The 18,170-nt window shown below is 40.2% G+C and overlaps 1 protein-coding gene across 9 annotated transcripts in view; it reads left to right on the top strand.

Moving 5' to 3' along the window:
* The window catches only part of ULK2 (unc-51 like autophagy activating kinase 2), a 101,503-nt gene extending 83,705 nt beyond the window's left edge, over positions 1-17,798 (top strand). For 2 of the 9 annotated variants that reach the window (XM_054257023.2, XM_035303141.3), the window contains 7 exons: positions 5,242-5,391; positions 7,548-7,756; positions 10,032-10,210; positions 10,979-11,097; positions 11,403-11,560; positions 14,237-14,372; positions 15,557-17,798. In XM_054257023.2, coding sequence (XP_054112998.2) covers positions 5,242-5,391; positions 7,548-7,756; positions 10,032-10,210; positions 10,979-11,097; positions 11,403-11,560; positions 14,237-14,372; positions 15,557-15,615 — 1,010 coding nt within the window. In that variant the 3' untranslated portion in view covers positions 15,616-17,798. Of the gene's footprint in view, positions 1-5,241; positions 5,392-7,547; positions 7,757-10,031; positions 10,211-10,978; positions 11,098-11,402; positions 11,576-14,236; positions 14,373-15,556 lie in introns of all 9 variants that reach the window. The other 7 variants (XM_054257022.2, XM_054257021.2, XM_078373187.1 and 4 more) reach the window with 5 other exon arrangements.
* The last annotated feature ends 372 nt before the right edge of the window (positions 17,799-18,170 follow it).

Genomic DNA, 18,170 nt, shown 5'->3' with positions numbered 1-18,170 from the left:
TTACCATGAGGCTTGAATATATCCATTATTTTATTTGATATTTTATTTTTGAGATGGAGTTTTGCTTTTGTCACCCAGGCTGGAGTGCAATGGTGTGATCTTGGCTCACTACAACCTCTGCCTCCTGAGTTCAAGCGATTCTCCTGCCTTACCCTCCCGAGTAGCTGGTATTACAGGCGCCTGCCACTACACCCTGCACATTTTTGTATTTTTAGTAGGGATGGGGTTTTACCGTTGGCCAGGCTAGTCTTGAACTCCTCCTGACCTCAGGTGATAAGGCTGTCTTGGCCTCCCGAAGTGCTGGGATTACAGGCATGAGCCACCACGCCTGGTCCTGTCCATTATTGTAAAGTGATGACAACACTGATTATATAAACAAGCAATAAGAAGACTAAAACTACTCTAACTTTATCTCCTTGCTTCTTAACTTGCTGTTGTTTCCTTTGTGTGTTTTTGTACTGTCTATGTCTTGAAAAGTTGGTGTAGTTATTATTTTTGATTGGGTTATTAATCTTTCTGCTAAAGGCCAATAACCCTTCGATTTGCCATTTTGTGGCTATTTTTTAGATGTTGTTGGCTTGCTTCATTTTTTTTATTTTTTTCTTTTGTTTCCTCTGCATTTTCAAATAGCCTGTTTTCAAAGCTCACTAATTCTGCTTGATCCATTCTGCTATTAATAGACTCCAATGCATTCTTCATATGTCAATTGCAATTTTCACCCTAGAATTTAATTCTTGTTAAATTTATCTGATAGAATTCTGAATTTCTTCTGTATGTTATCTTGAATTTCCTTGAGTTTCCTCAAAACAGCTATTTTGAATTCTCTGTCTGAAAGGTTATATATATCTCTGTTTCTCCATGATTGGTCCTTTGTGCCTTATTTAGTCCACTTGGTAAGCTCATGTTTTTCTGGCTGGTCTTGATGTAGATTTTTGTCAGTGTCTGGGCATTGTCATGTTAGATATTTATTGTTGTTTTCACAATCTGGGCTTTGCAATCTGTACCAGTCCTTCTTGGGAAGACTTCAGGTATTTGACAGGACTTGGGCTCCAAGCCCAATAATGCTGTAGTTCTTGCTGACTTGTAGACTTGGATAAGATCCAGAAGAATTCTGTGGATTACCAGGTAGAGATTCTTGTTCTCTTCCCTTTTTATTTAAAAAAAAAAAAAAAAAAAAAAGTGAACTACTAACGGCAAATCTCTCTATGCTGAGCTGCTTGGAGGTGGGGATGAGGTGATGCAAAGACCCCTGTGGCCACCACCACTGGAACCACCTGGATCAGAGGAATCCAGCACTGCCCTGGGTCTTGCCTAAGGCCCTCTTTATCCACTGCCTGGCTACAGCTTATGTTCGCTCAAGGCCCGAGGGCTTACAATCAGTAAGAGGTGAAACTAACTTTGTGTCCTTCCCTTCAGGGCAACAAGTTCTCCAGTCTCCAGGCATGTCCACAGATGCTATCTGGGAGTCAGGGCTTGGAATCAAAAACCTTAGAAATCTACATGACACTCAAACTACAAGGCAAAGTTCTTCCCCCTCTTCCCCGCCCTTTCCACAGGCAGAGGAACCTGTTTCTGTGGCTATAACCAGCACTGGCCCACAAGGAGTTCTGCCAGGCCACCACTGATGTTAATTTAAGGCCCAAGGGCTCTTCAGTCAGCATGTGCTGAGTGCTACTAGACCTAGGACTCACCCTTCAGGACAGGTTCAGAAATGTTGTCCAAGAGCCTAGGCCTATATATGGGAACCCTAAGAGTCTGCTTGGTGCTCTATCCTGTAAGGGTCATTGCCGAGTTTAAAATGAGGAAACTGAGGCCAGTATAAGAAAATCAAATGCCAATTTATTCAGCTCCCAGGTGAGGTTCTGTGATCCAGGGAAAGGGGCCAGGGAAGTCACGCTGACTTCCTGGGGCGGGAGGGGAGGGTATGGCTATGAGAAACAAGCAACAGCTGGGTGCTCTGATTGGCTCGAGGGGAGCGGGATTGGGACAGTGCGGGCCGCCATTGGTTGTTGGGTTGTTGGGTGGGTTTTCCGGTGTGAGAGCCAGCCAGGGTTGCATTAGCTGGAGCCTTCCAGAGGAGCCATGCAGCAGAGTTAGGTGCTAAGTGCAGAGTCTGGTGCTGGGTGTAGAGTCAGGTGCTGAGTGCAGAAGTGGATGTGTCTGGCCTCCCGGCGAGGCAACCAGCCTTACATATCCCATGGTGACCAAGCTGCTACCTGAAGCCATCATGTCTCAGACAACTCACTCAAGGCCCAAGGCATGCTCCCTGGGTAGTGTTGTTGGTTATTCAGGGCCCTAGGACTCTTCATTCAGCAGGTGTTTAATCCTGTCATAATTGAGTCCTTTTTTTCAAGGCCAGTGAGTTCCCTCCTGGTCCAGGGTATGCCTAGAAATGTCAACAGGAACTAGGGCCTGGGATGGAGATCTGGGGCTCATCCTACTGTGGCTGAGCCTAGTGTCTAAGACAAAGCCTTCTTTTCTTTTCTTTTCTTTTTTTTTTTTTTTTTTTGAGACGGAGTTTTACTCTTGTTGCCCAGGCTGGAGTGCAATGGTGTAATCTCGGCTCAATCACAACCTCCACCTCCCAGGTTCAAGCAATTCTCCTGCCTCAGCCTCCTGAGTAGCTGGGATCAGGCATGTGCCACCATGCCTGGCTAATTTTGTATTTTTAGTAGAGATGGGGTTTCTCCATGTTGGTCAGGCTGGTCTTGAACTTTTGACTTCAGGTGATCTGCCCACCTTGGCCTCCCAAAGTGCTGGGATTATAGGCATGAGCCTCCATGACAGGTAACAAAGCCCTCTTTACCCTTCTCTATCATCCTCAAGCAGAAGAAAGAAGTCACTCTCATTGCTTTGAGCTGCACTGCCTGGGTTTGAGGGGAGGGGTGGCACAAACACTCCCTTAGAAGCCCTGTCTGATGTCTTCCTAGGTCATGCACTGCTCCAGTCCACTGGCTCTAAGCCCAGCATAGCACCAGGATTTGGTTAGGAATTGTAGTCCTTGTGTCCTAGACTGCCTTTCAAGTTCACTTTGAACCCAGAGTGCTTTATCCTGTAGTGGTGAGGCTTGCGGAAACTCACTTTCTGGCCACTCATATGGACGCTTTCCCTCTGGCGACAGCTGGTCCAAATGCTCCCTCCATGGGCAGACGCGATCTGAGTTCAGCATGGTCTTGCTTTGCACTGTGACAGGGCAGCACTGAGTTTAATGTGCAGTCTTCAAATTGCTGCACTCTGATTTCCCTGAGTGCACACAGATTATTTTCTCACCTCACACAGCTGCTGCCAGGGGAGGGGCAGGGGATGGTGCTGGCGATTGAAGACTGCCTTTCCTGCCCTCTTCATTGCCTCTTTCAGTGATATGAAATTAAAACCAGCCGGGCGCGGTGGCTCACGCCTGTAATCCCAGCACTTTGGGAGGCCGAGGCGGGTGTATCACAAGGTCAAGAGATCGAGACCATCCTGGTCAACATGGTGAAACCCCGTCTCTACTAAAAATACAAAAAATTAGCTGGGCATGGTGGCTCGTGCCTGTAATCCCAGCTACTCAGGAGGCTGAGGCAGGAGAATTGCCTGAACCCAGGAGGCGGAGGTTGCGGTGAGCCGAGATCGCGCCATTGCACTCCAGCCTGGGTAACAAGAGCGAAACTCTGTCCCAAAAAAAAAAAAAAGAAATTAAAACCAGGCACTGTGATTACTCACCTAATGTTTGGTTCTTATAAAGGTGCTTTATTATGTGCAAATTTTTTGGGGGTGGGCTGTACAATTGGTGGAGCCTTCTATTTTGCCATCTTACTCTGCTTTGTAATTTTATATCTTTTAAAAGAAGCTGAGATAAGAAAGCAAGTATATGTTTATAGTTTGTTGTATTAACCTTCTTACTTACCATTTTTGGTTCTCTTTGTTTTTGTGGATTTGAGTTACCATCTGGTGTCACTTCCTTACTCTAATACAGTTTTACTCCCATCTGACTCCTTTATGTTGTTATTATCAAATATATTTCTGGCTGGGTCCAGTGGCTCACGCCTGTAATCCCAACGCTTTGGAGGGCCAAGGCAGGAGGATCACTTGAGCCCCGGAGTTTGAGGCTGCAGTGAGCTATGGTCACACTACTGCCCTTCAGCCTGGATGAGAGAGGGAGACCCTGTCTCTAAAAAAAATTTAAAAATAAATGAATATTACATTTCTATATGCTATAGACCCAAAAATGCAACTGTATACTTGTTTTATACAGTTGCTTGTTAAATCAGTTAACAGAAGAAATATGCGGTTTGTGTTATATAATTATCTTTACCTATGTTCTTTTGTGCCCCCGCCACATAGATTGGGATTGCTATTTGGAGTTAGTTACTTTTGGCTTGAAGAACTATCCTTTGTATTTCTTATAAGGCAGGTCTGCTAGCAGTAAGTTTTTTTTTTTTTTTTAATTGCATTTTAGGTTTTGGGGTACATGTGAAGAACATGCAAGATTGTTGCATAGGTACACACATGGCAGTGTGATTTGCTGCCTTCCTCCCCTTCACATATATATCTGGCATTTCTCCCCATGCTGTCTCTCCCTAACTCCCCACCCACCGCTTAAATTCTTAAGCTTTTGTTTATTTCGGAATGTTTTGGTTTTCATTTATTTATTTTCTTTTCCCCTTTTTTTTTTGGAGACAGAGTCTTGCTCCTTTACCCAGGCTGGAGTACAATGGCATGATCTTGGCTCACTGCAACCTCCACTTCCTGGGTTCAAGAGATTCTCCTGACTCAGACTCCTGAGTAGCTGGGTTTGTAAGCATATGCCACCACATCTGGCTAGTTTTTGTATTTTTAGTATAAATGGGGTTTCACCATGTTGGCCAGGTGATCCACCTGCCTCAGCCTCCCAAAGTGCTGGGATTACAAGTGTGAGCCACCACACCCACCCTAGCTTAACCTATTTTTATTCCCAGTTCTTGGCCTTCACTTTATCTTCAACATGTATGACTTGCAGTTCATGTATTTTAGAAGTATACAAAAGTAACTCCGAATGCTAGATTTTGGTGTGAAGAAGATTCACACTTGAGATTACTATAAATTATTTTAATGAAAATGGTGTATTACATTTTCTGATTTTAAAAGCAATAAGTACTTACATAAGAAGAAGAAAAAAACCACTAGACTCCTGATATAAAAATCAGTATCCCCCTGCAATCCCATCCCCCAGATATACACACTATCAAGGTAATATGACCTTCTATGAATTTTTTGTTGTAGCTCCAGCAGGAGCCTGTGGTGTTGTTCTGGCACCTCCTATAGGAACAGCAGCAAGTTCCAAGGCTGTCCTCTTCACTGTAGGGTCTCCTCCACACAGTGCGGCGGCCCCCACTTGCACCCACATGCTCCTTCGAACAAGAACAACCTCAGGTAAGGAGCATTTGTTATATTACAGGCTTTGGCTAGTATTTGGAATATAGTGTTTTGACAAATGAGTCAGTGTTGTAACTTGGACAAGTCACTTAATTCTCTGGGCTTCAGTTTCTTTATCTGTGAAATGGAGATTACTATTTTCATTATCTTAATGGGTTATAAGAAGTAAATGAGGCAACATTTGTGGGAAAAAAACTTTGTAAAATGCTATATTATATATTAAAATATTATAAATATATGTTGTATATAATATATTTCAAAATGACTTATGACTTCTTCATGAAGAAGCAAATCATATATGGTGTTTCTTTTCTTATATATTACAGGGTTCCTTTAGTAGACCCAATAAATCATTCGAAAATGATAGTTTTTTTTTTTTTTTTTTTTAAGAAGCTTGTTTTGAACAGGTGTGGTGGCTCATGCCTGTAATCCCAGCACTTTGGGAGGCCAAGGCAGCAAGATCACTTGAGGCCAGGAGTTCTAGATCAGTCTGGCCAACATGGTGAAACCCTGTCTCTACTAAAAATACAAAAATTTAGACAGGTGTAGTGTCAGGCACCTGTAGTCCCAGCTACTCAGGAGACTCAGGCAGGAGAATCACTTGAACCCGGGAGGTGAAGGTTACAGTGAGTCGATGCTATTGCACTCCAGCCTGGGTAACTAGAGTGAAACTCCATCTCAAAAAAAAAAAAAAAAAAAAAAGAAAGAAAGAAAAAGAAACTTACTTATTTTTTAAATTTTTTGTACTTTGGGCCCCAATCTTTGCACTTAATCCTATATATAATTAGAAGGCTAATAGATTTCTTTTATCATTTATACTCTTTTACAGAGTATAAATTAATAAAGTATTTAGATTGGATTTGAAATAAATAATTTGATGTCATTTTATCTGTTGTACCATAAGTCATCTTATTCTAAATAAGTTGCTAATCAAGATATCAGATGAATAAGCAAAGAATAGAAATAGATAACAAGAGAGAAAATAGAGCAAAAATCTTATTTTTAAGATGATTAAAAATCTTAAATAAGAAAATACCATTTTAAGAAAGTAACATTTTGTATCTGTTACCTATACCAACATTTAAAAAAGTATAATGCTCAAGACTGGGCATGGTGGTTCACTCCTGTCATCCCAGCACTTTGTGAGGCCAACGTGGGAGGATCGCTTGAGGTCAGGAGTTCGAAACCAGCCTGGGCAACATGGTGAAACCCTGTCTCTACCAAAAAAATACAGAAATTAGCCAGACATGGTGGCATATGCCTATAGTCCCAGCTACTTGTGAGGCTGAGGTGAAAGAATTATTTGAGCCCAGGAAATCAAGGCTGCAGTGAGCTGTGATCGTGCCACTGCAATTCAGCTTGGATAACAGCAACACCCTGTCTCAAAAAAAAAAAAAGTATAATGTCCAGTGTTAATGAGGTTTAGTAGGATCTATGTGCTTACTCAGGGCTGTTTTAGAGAGTAATACGGCAGTTCTCGGGCATGGTGGCTCACGCCTGTAATCCAAGCACTTTGGAGGCCAAGGTGGGTGGATCACCTGAGATTGGGAGTTCAAGACCAACCTGACCAACATGGTGAAACCCCATCTTTAAAAAAAAAAAGAAAAAAAGTAATACGGCAATTCTTAGGAAGAGCTGTAAAAATGTGTATTAATTTCTATGCTAATTCCATTCCTTCTTATACCACTTTGGACTATTTATCACAAAGAAATTATTTAAAAGAAGGAATAACTGTCTGCATTTCATTACAGTGCTTTTTGTAATCTGAATAAAGTCAGAAATAGTATAAATGACTCCAGATAAACATTATATAATATATATAAACTTAATGAACCACTATGCATCCATTGAGTTTTATAATTATGAGACCCTGTGGAGCAGCAGGGAGAAATGAATATGGTCTAAATTTGTTTGAAACAGAATATAAAAAGCTAGCTGTGATGATGCCTGATATAAAATATATAGATAAGGAATAACAGTGAACATGGTTAAGTAGAAACTGTTAATATCCTCAAATAGTACATAGGGGTTCGGTGAGTTTCTTTTAACATTTTCCTTTATCACCTCAGCAGGTTTGTTCAGTAAATAAGAGTAGGAGTGGGTGTGAAAGCCCTAACTCTGGACACTTCCGTGTATCCTCTGTTTCCTTGTAGTGGGCTCCAGCAACTCTGGGGTCTCTCTGTGTTCTGCGAGTGGCTGTGTGTGCTTGGGGTCCCCACCTGGCCTGGGCTTCGGCTGTTCCCCTCCAGGAGCAGAGGCAGCTCCCAGCCTGAGATACGTGCCTTACGGTGCTTCACCTCCCAGCCTAGAGGGGCTCATCACCTTTGAAGCTCCTGAACTGCCAGAGGAGACCCTGATGGAGGTATAGAAGAGACTGTAGTGGTGTGAATGTAATGTTAATTCAATATGAGAACATTCTAGTGATGACAAGAACAAAATACATTAAGTAGTTATGAAGTTCTGTTCTCTTTGACGTGCCTTTTCTTTTCTATTTGAAAAGTATTGCTGGTGTCTTTAGATTAGTGTTGACAGTGACGGTCATCCATAGTAAGCTTTGGTTTATAGGAAGAAGCACATAGATTCTATGTTTTTCATTTTTAATTCAAGTTTTATTTACTACTTACATGATTTTAAAGCGTGATCTGTCTTAAAAATGTAACTTAATTCTCAAACTAACTTTGCTTTTCTCCACAAGATAAAAATAACACATTTAAACTCAGTTTTTTAAAAATAGTAATCCGTAATGCTAGATGAGTCATTAATGCAGAAATATACATGGCACCTGCCAAACAGACTAGATGCTCATGTTTGTAGATCAGTACTTTGCCTCCATGGTGCCCTTCTACAGGGAAAAACATGTACGTAATCTGCAGCTTGCTGAGCACCATCTAAACAAAACAAGAAAAGTTAGTTTTATGGTTTGAAAGCTGTGCCCACTCAGTTCTGCAGATTCAACTCTAGTACAGCTCTCACTGGAGCAGTGTGTCCTCTGTCCCTGGATACAGTGATGACAGCCTGAGGTTTAAATTAAAATGGTCAGCTCCCTAGACTGAATACAGAGCAGATTCTCTCTCCTTGAAGGACCTCTCATATTTCTATTTTGTGTGAATGATAATTAAACATTTCACATAAAAGTTATAAAATATTGCCCACAAAACTTTAGTAGTCATTTTGTAGTTTTAGTAGTAATTTTGAAAATATATCTAATCCAATTTAAAATGGGAAAAAACAATTCTGAGTTTTTTCAGTCTCCGTCAAGTTAGACATGTATTACATTCTAGTACATGTTCCAGTACTGAAACAATAGTCCAATATGCTGTCACAGAGTAGAGAGACTTTTAGAAGTCGATTGGCTTATTCTCCTGTCGCTAGGAAAATGATTCTCATCTTTCTTTAACTATAAAAGACTAGGAAATGTTTAGGGTTATTTGGATTTCATGACACATTTATAACTAAAAACAGATCTCAAAATAACATTAAGTCTAGAATATCCTTTTTTTTTTTTTTTTGAGATGGCATCTTGCTCTGTCACCCAGGCTGGAATGCAGTGGTGCAATCTCGGCTCACTGCAACCCACGCCTCCGGGGTTCAAGTGATTCTCCTGCCTCAGCTTCCCAAGTAGCTGGGACTATAGGCACGTGCCAGCACACCCAGTTAATTTTTGTATTTTTAGTAGAGATGGGGTTTCGCCATGTGGACCAGACTAGTCTTGAGCTCCTGACCTCAGGTGATCCACCTGCCTCAGCCTCCCAAAGTGCTGGAATTACAGGCATGAGCCATTGCGTCCAATCCACAATACCCATTTTTAAATGACAGCTCTCTGAATGCTGTTATGTCTACCCACACTCTCCTCTTTAACTAACTGAAAAAGTCATAGAAATTTAGAGCTTTGGTATTAGTAATCACTGTTAACTGAAAAACCACCAGAAATTAAATAAAACTACTCTGAAATTATAAGAAGTCAGTAGAATTCACAGTATCAAGAGGTATGATTCAGCACATGTCGTATGCTTATAATCTTGATGTCTAACTTGTCACGTTTTTGTCTCATGTATATTGATTTAATCATTCAGCTTTTCTTTTTCTGGTGAAAGCACAGTGACCCATCTTTAGAGTTTACTTATGTGGGTACTCTGATACATATACACAAACACATGTGGTTTCAGTGTTCATTTTCTTTTTCTGAGACGGAGTTTTGCTCTTGTTACCCAGACTGGAGTGCAATGGCATGATCTCGGCACTGCAACCTCTGCCTTCTGGGTTCAAGCAATTCTCCTGCCTCAACCTCCCGAGTAGCTGGGACTACAGACGTGCACCACCATGCCCAGCTAATTTTTTTTATTTTTAGTGGCGATGGGGTTTCACCTTGTTGACCAGGATGGTCTCGATCTCTTGACCTCGTGATCCACCCGCCTCGGCCTCCCAAAGTGCTGGGATTATAGGCGTGAGCCACCGTGCCTGGCCTTAGTGTTCATTTTCTTACCAGCTTTCTGAAATTAAAAAATTTCAATCTCCTTTGGTCATTTTGATACTCATAAGTATAGAAAACATTATCAGTGGCCATGGTTTATGTACAGAAATTAATATGTACCTATTTTTAATCTGAAATTTTCTAAGACAAATTAACTTTGCTTCAGCGGGAACACACAGATACCTTACGTCATCTGAATGTGATGCTGATGTTCACCGAGTGTGTGCTGGACCTGACAGCCATGAGGGGAGGAAACCCTGAGCTGTGCACATCTGCTGTGTCCTTGTACCAGATCCAAGAGAGTGTGGTGGTGGACCAGATCAGTCAGCTGAGCAAAGACTGGGGGTGGGTTCCCCCTCTGTCATTCATTTCCAGACTTTTCATGCTTTCTCTAAACTTGTGTCTTAGTTGTCAATATTGTCCTCCACTGAAGATCATATCTTGTTATTAAAAGTTAGGAATCTCAGTTATTTCATTGTGCTAGATTTTACTATGTGAGCCAAGACCTGAAGATTATGCAGCCTTTCCTTGTAAATTATACTGTTGAAAGTCTTTTATGCAAAGAGATTGTATTGAGTTTTATCTGCGTGTATCCCTTGTTTTCAAAGTATACACATCTTTCACAATGCCTTCCCCCTGGAGAGTTTACTTGTGCATTAAGAAATTAAGGAGGGCTGGTCACAGTGGCTCATGCCTATATGTAATTCCAGCACTTTGATGGGGGCGGGGGGCAGGATTGCTTGAGCCTGTGGGTTTGAGACCAGCCTGGGCAATATAATGAATCCCTGTCTCTACAAAAAATACAAAAATTAACCAACAGGGTGGTGCACCCTTGTGGTCCCAGCTATTAATATCAGGGAGGCTGAGGTGGCAGGATCCCTTGAGCCCAGGAAGTAGAGGCTGCAGTAAGCCAAGATGAAGCCATTGCACTTCAGCCTGGGGGACAGAGTGAGAGACTGTCTCAAAAAAAAAAAAAAAGAAAAGAAAAGAAAGAAATCAAGGAAGGTGCTTTTCCTTTATAGATAGGCAATTTTAATGGTGACCTGATGTGTAGAGTGCCACATCTTTTGTTAGTTCACAAGATAACCCTCTGCTACTGTCTTCTGGGTGCAGGCGAGTGGAGCAGCTGGTGTTGTACATGAAAGCAGCACAGCTGCTTGCGGCTTCTCTGCATCTTGCCAAAGCCCAGATCAAGTCCGGGAAACTAAGCCCATCCACAGCTGTGAAACAAGGTATGGGAGAAGACAGCATGCAAGAGTTTCTGATGAGTACTCATTGTTGTTTTTCAATATTCTTAAAGGGAAAAGATGCTAGGTTATTAGCTTTTTACAATTTAATTGATAGAAGTGAGAAGTGCATTATTCTCAAACTTTTCACATTGAAAGAGATAACATGAAAGAATTCTATTTCTGGTCCTTTTTTTTGAATGATCACTTAGGGCCACCTTCCCTATATATCAGCAGGAAAGATACATATCATTGCATCTTTATTTCTGGAGGAAAATTAAAATTAGTTCCCATCTCAACTTTTTTTTCAGTTGTCAAAAATCTGAACGAACGATATAAATTCTGCATCGCCATGTGCAAGAAACTTACAGAAAAGCTGAATCGATTCTTCTCTGACAAACAGAGATTTATTGATGAAATCAACAGTGTAACTGCAGAGAAACTCATCTATAATTGTGCTGTAGAAATGGTAACCCTTTCTAAGGTTTAATATTGTATAATACTACTTATCTTTAAGTATAATACTACTTATCTTTTTAATTTAATATCTGACATCTATCCTTTTAAAAGATATTGAATGTATTTGATGTAATTACAAATCCATTTATCACATTTCTTATTAAACACTGCTGGCATTAGGCATGATCGAATCTTTTTACTTTTTTTCCCCTAGACTGCTTAGCAGGATTTTTTTTTTTTTTTTTTTTTTTTTGAGACAGAGTCTTGCTCTGTTGCCCAGGATGGAATGCAGCGGTACAATCTCTGCTCACTGCAATCTTCGCCTTCTGGGTTCAAACTGTTCTCCTGCGGCAGCCTCCTGAGTAGCTGGGATTACAGGCACCCACCACCACACCTGGCTAATTTTTTCATTTTTAGTAGAGATCGAATTTTGCCATGTTGGTCAAGTGGTCTCAAACTCCAGGCCTTGGGTGATCTACCCGTCTCAGGCTCCTAAAGTGCTGGGATTATAGGTGTGAGCCACCTCGCACAGCTGATCTAATCTTTTTGTAATATGCATCTAAAAGCATTAGTAGGATCTGTTTCTGCATTTTCTGTTGTTGAAGAAACGTTGGCTTGATAACAGTCTTAGAAAAAACACTGCCTTATTAATCAATCTGCATAAATTCATATGCTCAGGTTCCACTTACTGATTTTACTGAAGTATAGACACAAAGCCTGCTTTTCCAGTTTTCTGGTTATAATGGAAATAATTTGTTTTCTCTCTCTCTTGGGGAAAAATTGCTCTGAACTTTAGATAAAAATAGAGGCTGTTAAAAAAGTAAAGTGGGGAAAATGTATTAGCCAATCATATTTCTTTTCTTTTTTTTTTTTTCTTTTTATTTTTTGAGATGGAGTTTTGTTCTGTTGTCCAGGCTGAAGTGCAGCAGCATGGTCTCGGCTCACTGCAACCTCTGCTTCCCAGGTTCAAGCGATTCTCCTGCCTCAGCCTCCTAAGTAGCTGGGATTACAGGCACCTGCCACCATACCTGGCTAAGTTTTGTATTTTTCATAGAGATGGGATTTCAGCATATTGGCCAGGCTGGTCTTGAACTCTTGACCTCAGGTGATCCACCCGCTTCAGACTCCCAAAGTGCTGGGATTACAGGCGTGAGCCACTGTGCCCAGGCTGCCAATCGTATTTTTAGCACATTAACGTAACAGATCCCTCTTTCTGTTTTCCATTTGTCTACTTTGAACTGTGCTGTTATATTACATCTGTGGCCTTACTTTGAAATTTATTAAAATAACCTTAGGAAAACAACTTTGGAATAGAAATTCTTGACAAAATATAATCTGTAAACTATTCAGATGAATAGTATGTACTGCATCGCTGTATGGTGAGGTGAGACTTCATGTAATAAATTAATTTTAGAATTTCGTGCCAGAAAAATGCCCTCCATAAGGAATTATAGTGCTGTTTTTCCTTCTCAGAATAAAGAGTGGTGTAACTTAATAAATTCCTGCTTTTGTCCTGGCTGCTTACTGAGCCTAGCGGCAATTAACACATTTAGTTATTTCTTTTTCCTTGTCCTGGCTCCGATTTTCTGTATCATTTTATTTGCTTCATTGTTAACTGCTTGAAATTATTTTTTTGATTGGCAGAGTATAGCTAGGTGCAGTGGCATGTGCCTGTAGTCCCAGCTACTTGGGCAGCTGCGGTGGTAGGATTACTTAATCCCAGGTGTTCGAGATTAGTTTAGGCAACAGAGTGAGAGCCCCATCTCTATAAGAATGCATAAATAAATTTTAAAAATTAAAAACAAAAAAATATAGAGCATATTAACAAGTAAATTAGGATACCAATTACTGAGAGTTCTGATGTTTAATGATTAAAGAGAAAATCAGAATGTCAATGGAGAGACCCCTGTGAATATGCTACCATCTTCTCTTTCTGGAGAGCCCCCTCCTACATTTTTCCTCACCTAATTCACTTCTGCTGTTGTTGTTTTATGATTCAGCGGAAACAGCATCTCCTGGAAGCTTTCCATAATCATCTAGTCCTTCCATAATGTGGGTTAGAGACATCCCCTATGTATTCATTACCATCCAGTGCTTCCTCCTGTAATACCATGTGTCCCTTAGAATTAGAATTGCATTTTTTGCAAGACTGTATCTCCCTCCAGACTTGGAGCTCTCATTCATTGTAGGCACAGTGCCTGGCACTTAGTAGGTGCTCAGTAACTACATTTTAATGAATGAATGACTATACCCAAAAATTATTTGACTAGCAAAAGAAACCAGTAAAGCCAGTAAGTGACTATTAGCATCATTTAATTATATTATTGTAACAAAATCTGCTTTAATGAAATTTCATGTTACCCTTGTGTGAAAGTGTATGTTTAAAATACACTCTTTTAAACATACTCTTTTATAAGAGCCAGTTTAAAAGGGTTCTAGTATAAATTTTATGAGGCATACCTCTGAATACCAGAAGGCTATGTTTGAAAGCAGAATGACTTTATCAAGTTGTTTTTATGTATTGCTCATCCCAAATAATCTTTGAATTTTATGTAGTTTTGCAGACTATATCACTTTACCAAAATGTGTTAATTTTAAGTGATTCCATTTAAAGCTGCATTGCCCAAATGGATTTGTATTTTCTTGGAAAAATTGAGAGAATTGTGTTTTTGTTGACTGGTTCCAGGTTCAGTCTGCAGCCCTGGATGAGATGTTTCAGCAGACCGAAGATATTGTGTATCGCTATCATAAGGCAGCCCTTCTTTTGGAAGGCCTAACTAAGATTCTACAGGACCCTGCAGATATTGAAAATGTACATAAATGTAAGTTGCAGTTTAGTTGTCCACCACAGGCATAGTACAAAGAGCTTGGAGTTTGGAATCGTGCCTGGGTTTGAATCGTGGCTTTCCAGCCTTGAGCAAATCACTGAGTATTTGTGTGGCCTCAGCTTCTTTTTCATAAGATGGGAATATGGCCAGGTGCAGTGGCTCATGCTTGTAATCACAGCACTTTGGGAGGCCAAGGTGGGCAGATCACTCGAGGTCAAGAGTTTGAGACCAGCTTGGGCAACATGGGGGAACCCCGTCTCTAATAAAAATATAAAAATTAGCTGGGCATCATGGCACATACCTGTAAGCCCTGCTACTTGGGAGGCTGAGGCAGTAGAATTGTTTGTTGGCTTTTAGGGGGTGGAGCTTGTTAGCTTTTAGGCGGTTGTTAGCTTTTAGGAGGTGGAGATTGCAGTGAGCTGAGATCGTGCCTCTGCATCCAGCCTGGGCGACATAGCAAGACTCCATCCCAGGTAGGTAGGTAGGTAGGTAGGTAGGTAGGTAGGTATGTAGGTAGATAGATAGATAGGTAGATACATGGATACATAGCTAGATAGATGCATACATAGATGGATACATACATAGATACAGCAGTGCCTGCCTTGCAGGGTTGTTGTGAGGATTAGAGGTGATGCCTGAAAAGTACTGGTGACTGCGTAATTCATCTTGAGATTTTTATACTGCATTACTTTGTTGGTGAGTGTGTGTTTGTATATGTAGGAGGACTTTATTATTAAATGCAACTATTTTAAGGACTCTTAGTGACTGAAGAGTCCTGTGAAACTGCAGATTTGGTATAGATAGCAGAATGGAGATTGATGGGATACCCAGGATGTTATTACTTAACACATACAAACCCAGTAATCTGGTTTTTTAGGTGGAGGTGGTGGACCTTTTGGAGTGTATGTGGTCATGCTACATTTTCAGTAGCCACAGGAGGATGGCAATTCTAATATTATTTGCAGTTATAAGCAAGCTAGTTACATAGCAGGCTAGCTGATGTGCTTACCTGAATTTTACTACTGTGCAACACTAAGCCAGAAGTTATATCTAAACTATTACCAAGCAGAAAGAAGAAAACACATTCAGAACTATTAACTTTGGAGCAAAGATAGAATAGAGATGACAATATAGTGATTTTTTTCATTAGTTCTTCATTTTTGTTATTTCATTTCTAGATAAATGTAGTATTGAGAGAAGACTGTCGGCGCTCTGCCATAGCACCGCAACCGTGTGAGCAGCAGGTTCATCCTGTGGACCGGTGGTGGGAACATGAGGTGATGCCTTTGGGATTACAGCTTGGTTCTGTCACCCCAAGAAACTGTAGCTTCTTAACTGGTGACTACCAAAGAACAAGCAGTGATTTCAAAAAGGAAAAACAATCCAAAAACTACATATTTGTAGGAAATCTGCCTTATTGGAGAAGTCACCCTTTCCCTTTTTCTCTGTAGAAGCAAGAGTGTTGGGCTCCCAGTTTGGACTTGTTGAATAAATGTACCATAGAACTAGGATAATTGGTACAGCTATTCTTAAAGATAATTAAAGTGAAACAAAGTGAGTGCTCCTCACTCAGTTCATCAGAGCAGTGTGTGAAATTCCATGTGTTTGCTGAGGTATAAAGGTAAAAGTGTTCACCCCTCATCCAGCCAGTTTGTTATATGGAGTAAGTTTGTTTAAATCTGAGCATGCATCTTTAAACAGCTCAGGAAGAAATAGCTTAAGAAGAAATGAAACATGGATCTTGGAAGAAATTTTGAAATCTTCAATTGGATCTGATATGGACACGTGTTAATCTTCCAAAATCTTTCATATTGCACTAATTTATTAAAACAACTGTGTATTGGATTTTGTAATTTAACTGAGGCACAATGGACTTGTTTAAAATATTTTACTTGATTGTATACATACACCCTTTCCAGAATTCACATGTAATCTCCAGTGAACTTTTAAGTGCTTGGTTGAACTTGTATTCATGTAAACCTTTGCAATTTTTTTTTTTTTTACTTCTTCATCTACACCTACAGATTTTCTCAGTAATATTTTGAGTTGCTGGTTATTAATTCTTGGGTTCCATTTTTTATTGTGCATGCAGAATGTACATTGATGCCTGTGACCTTAGGTTTGCTGAAAGCTAGGTTTATTTGGGCAGTATTAGAAAAAAAAATGGATCAAGAGATACTCTTGAGAATTTGACTAGAGCCGAAACAAAGTTGGTGACCTAAAGGGTTGTTAGTGGTGTGGTGTTTCTACATGAAGTGAGTGGAAAATGAAGTTCGTTTTCTCCTAGGAAAATGGGCAGCTCTCTTCAGCCTAATGTGTATTTTTCATGTTAATCCTGACAGTTGACCAAATAGTCATGGAGAATGAGGCAATTAACTTCATATCCCTTCAGGAATGGTTCCTGCCTTGTGTATTATTTGGTTTCTTTTACTTACCTGCTTGAATACTTGAATAAACCATTCACCAATTTTAATCCTTTTATTTTAGTCCCTTTATGTAAAATAATCTGAACTCTTTGACAAATTGCGCAGAGCTCTTTGTCATTAATCTAATTTTAATGTACTGATAAAAACAAACATGGTTTTCCTTTACTTTGACAAAGTAATGTAATTTTTACCTTATTTATCTGTATGAAATTCCAGTAGTTAATTTGAACATTTATTTATATGACGTTTGTATTTTAGGTCTTTAATACAGTGTTTCTACCTCTCATTTGTAACTGCATGCATTATTCTTGAAACTAGGTAAAACTCACTGAATTGTTGTGTAATAGCCTTTTTATTATTGCCTGTACAAATGTATATTAAGGTCAAATAAAACTGACAGTGTTTCTAGGGTGTAGTTGGGTACATATTAAGTGGCTTGTTGAACCAGATGCATTGTTAGTGAGTTCAGAGACTTGGTCATGAATATCCTTTGTCCTGCCCCAGGATTTAGATTTTGGCAACTGTCATGCAGGCTTCCGGGAACATAGACTGTTCTATACCTCCCCAGCCCTAATTGTTATTAGCGATACGTTTTTGTGTATAATATTTTTTGTTCACAGTGAAATTTCATTCATGTTCTCTCAGTTATCATCTGTGTTATCTCAGTTGTAGGTTTATTCTGTCCTTTCCTCTCCCTCTCTCATTTCTTTTTTAACACAGGTTGAAACAGGTTCAGAGGGGAAGTGATTGGCCTAAAGTCAGGAACTAAGCATGCAGTCAAGCCTGCTTTGTGACTTTCAAGTTAATTCTTCTTGTTCTTGCATAATAAAGGTCTTGGGGTAGATGGTGTGTGTGAAAGAGTGAAAACTTAACAGCAGAAAAGAATAAACTGTAAATTCATGAGTAATGGTTCTGGTTATACTTCCATTATCAAGGCTAATTCTAAGAGATTTTGCCTTGAGTATAGCAATAATAAACAAATGCTTTATGTTTCCCTGAGTATTTTTTAATTTCATATCGTGTTTCTTAGAGTGGAAATATACCAGTTCACACATTGATGGGGTGACACCTGTATTCAAGCCATAACCTGGAAAATTGCTGACTGGCTATTCCTACTGTAAGGATTTGCTTTAACTGTATGCTCCACTGGACTTGGAGGCCTGTGCTCTGGATAGTTTCCTATAGTCCCTGTCCCGTCCTTCCACTGAGCAAAGTAAAGCAGAGTGACAGTTGTTCTCCCTCGCTGGAGTGGGGACTAGAAGCCAGGTGGAGGGGACTGTTAGGGTCAGGCTGCCTCAGTCTCCATAGTAATAAGGAGGAAGTTGAGTTTGACACAGTGGACATGAGGCCTGGAGTGGGTACCCCA

The sequence above is a fragment of the Callithrix jacchus genome, chromosome 5, assembly GCF_049354715.1.
Source record: "Callithrix jacchus isolate 240 chromosome 5, calJac240_pri, whole genome shotgun sequence".
NCBI classification, from domain to species: Eukaryota; Metazoa; Chordata; class Mammalia; order Primates; family Cebidae; genus Callithrix; species Callithrix jacchus.
The sequence above is the reverse complement of the archived record's forward strand: the minus strand, read 5'-3'. Positions and strand labels throughout refer to the sequence as shown.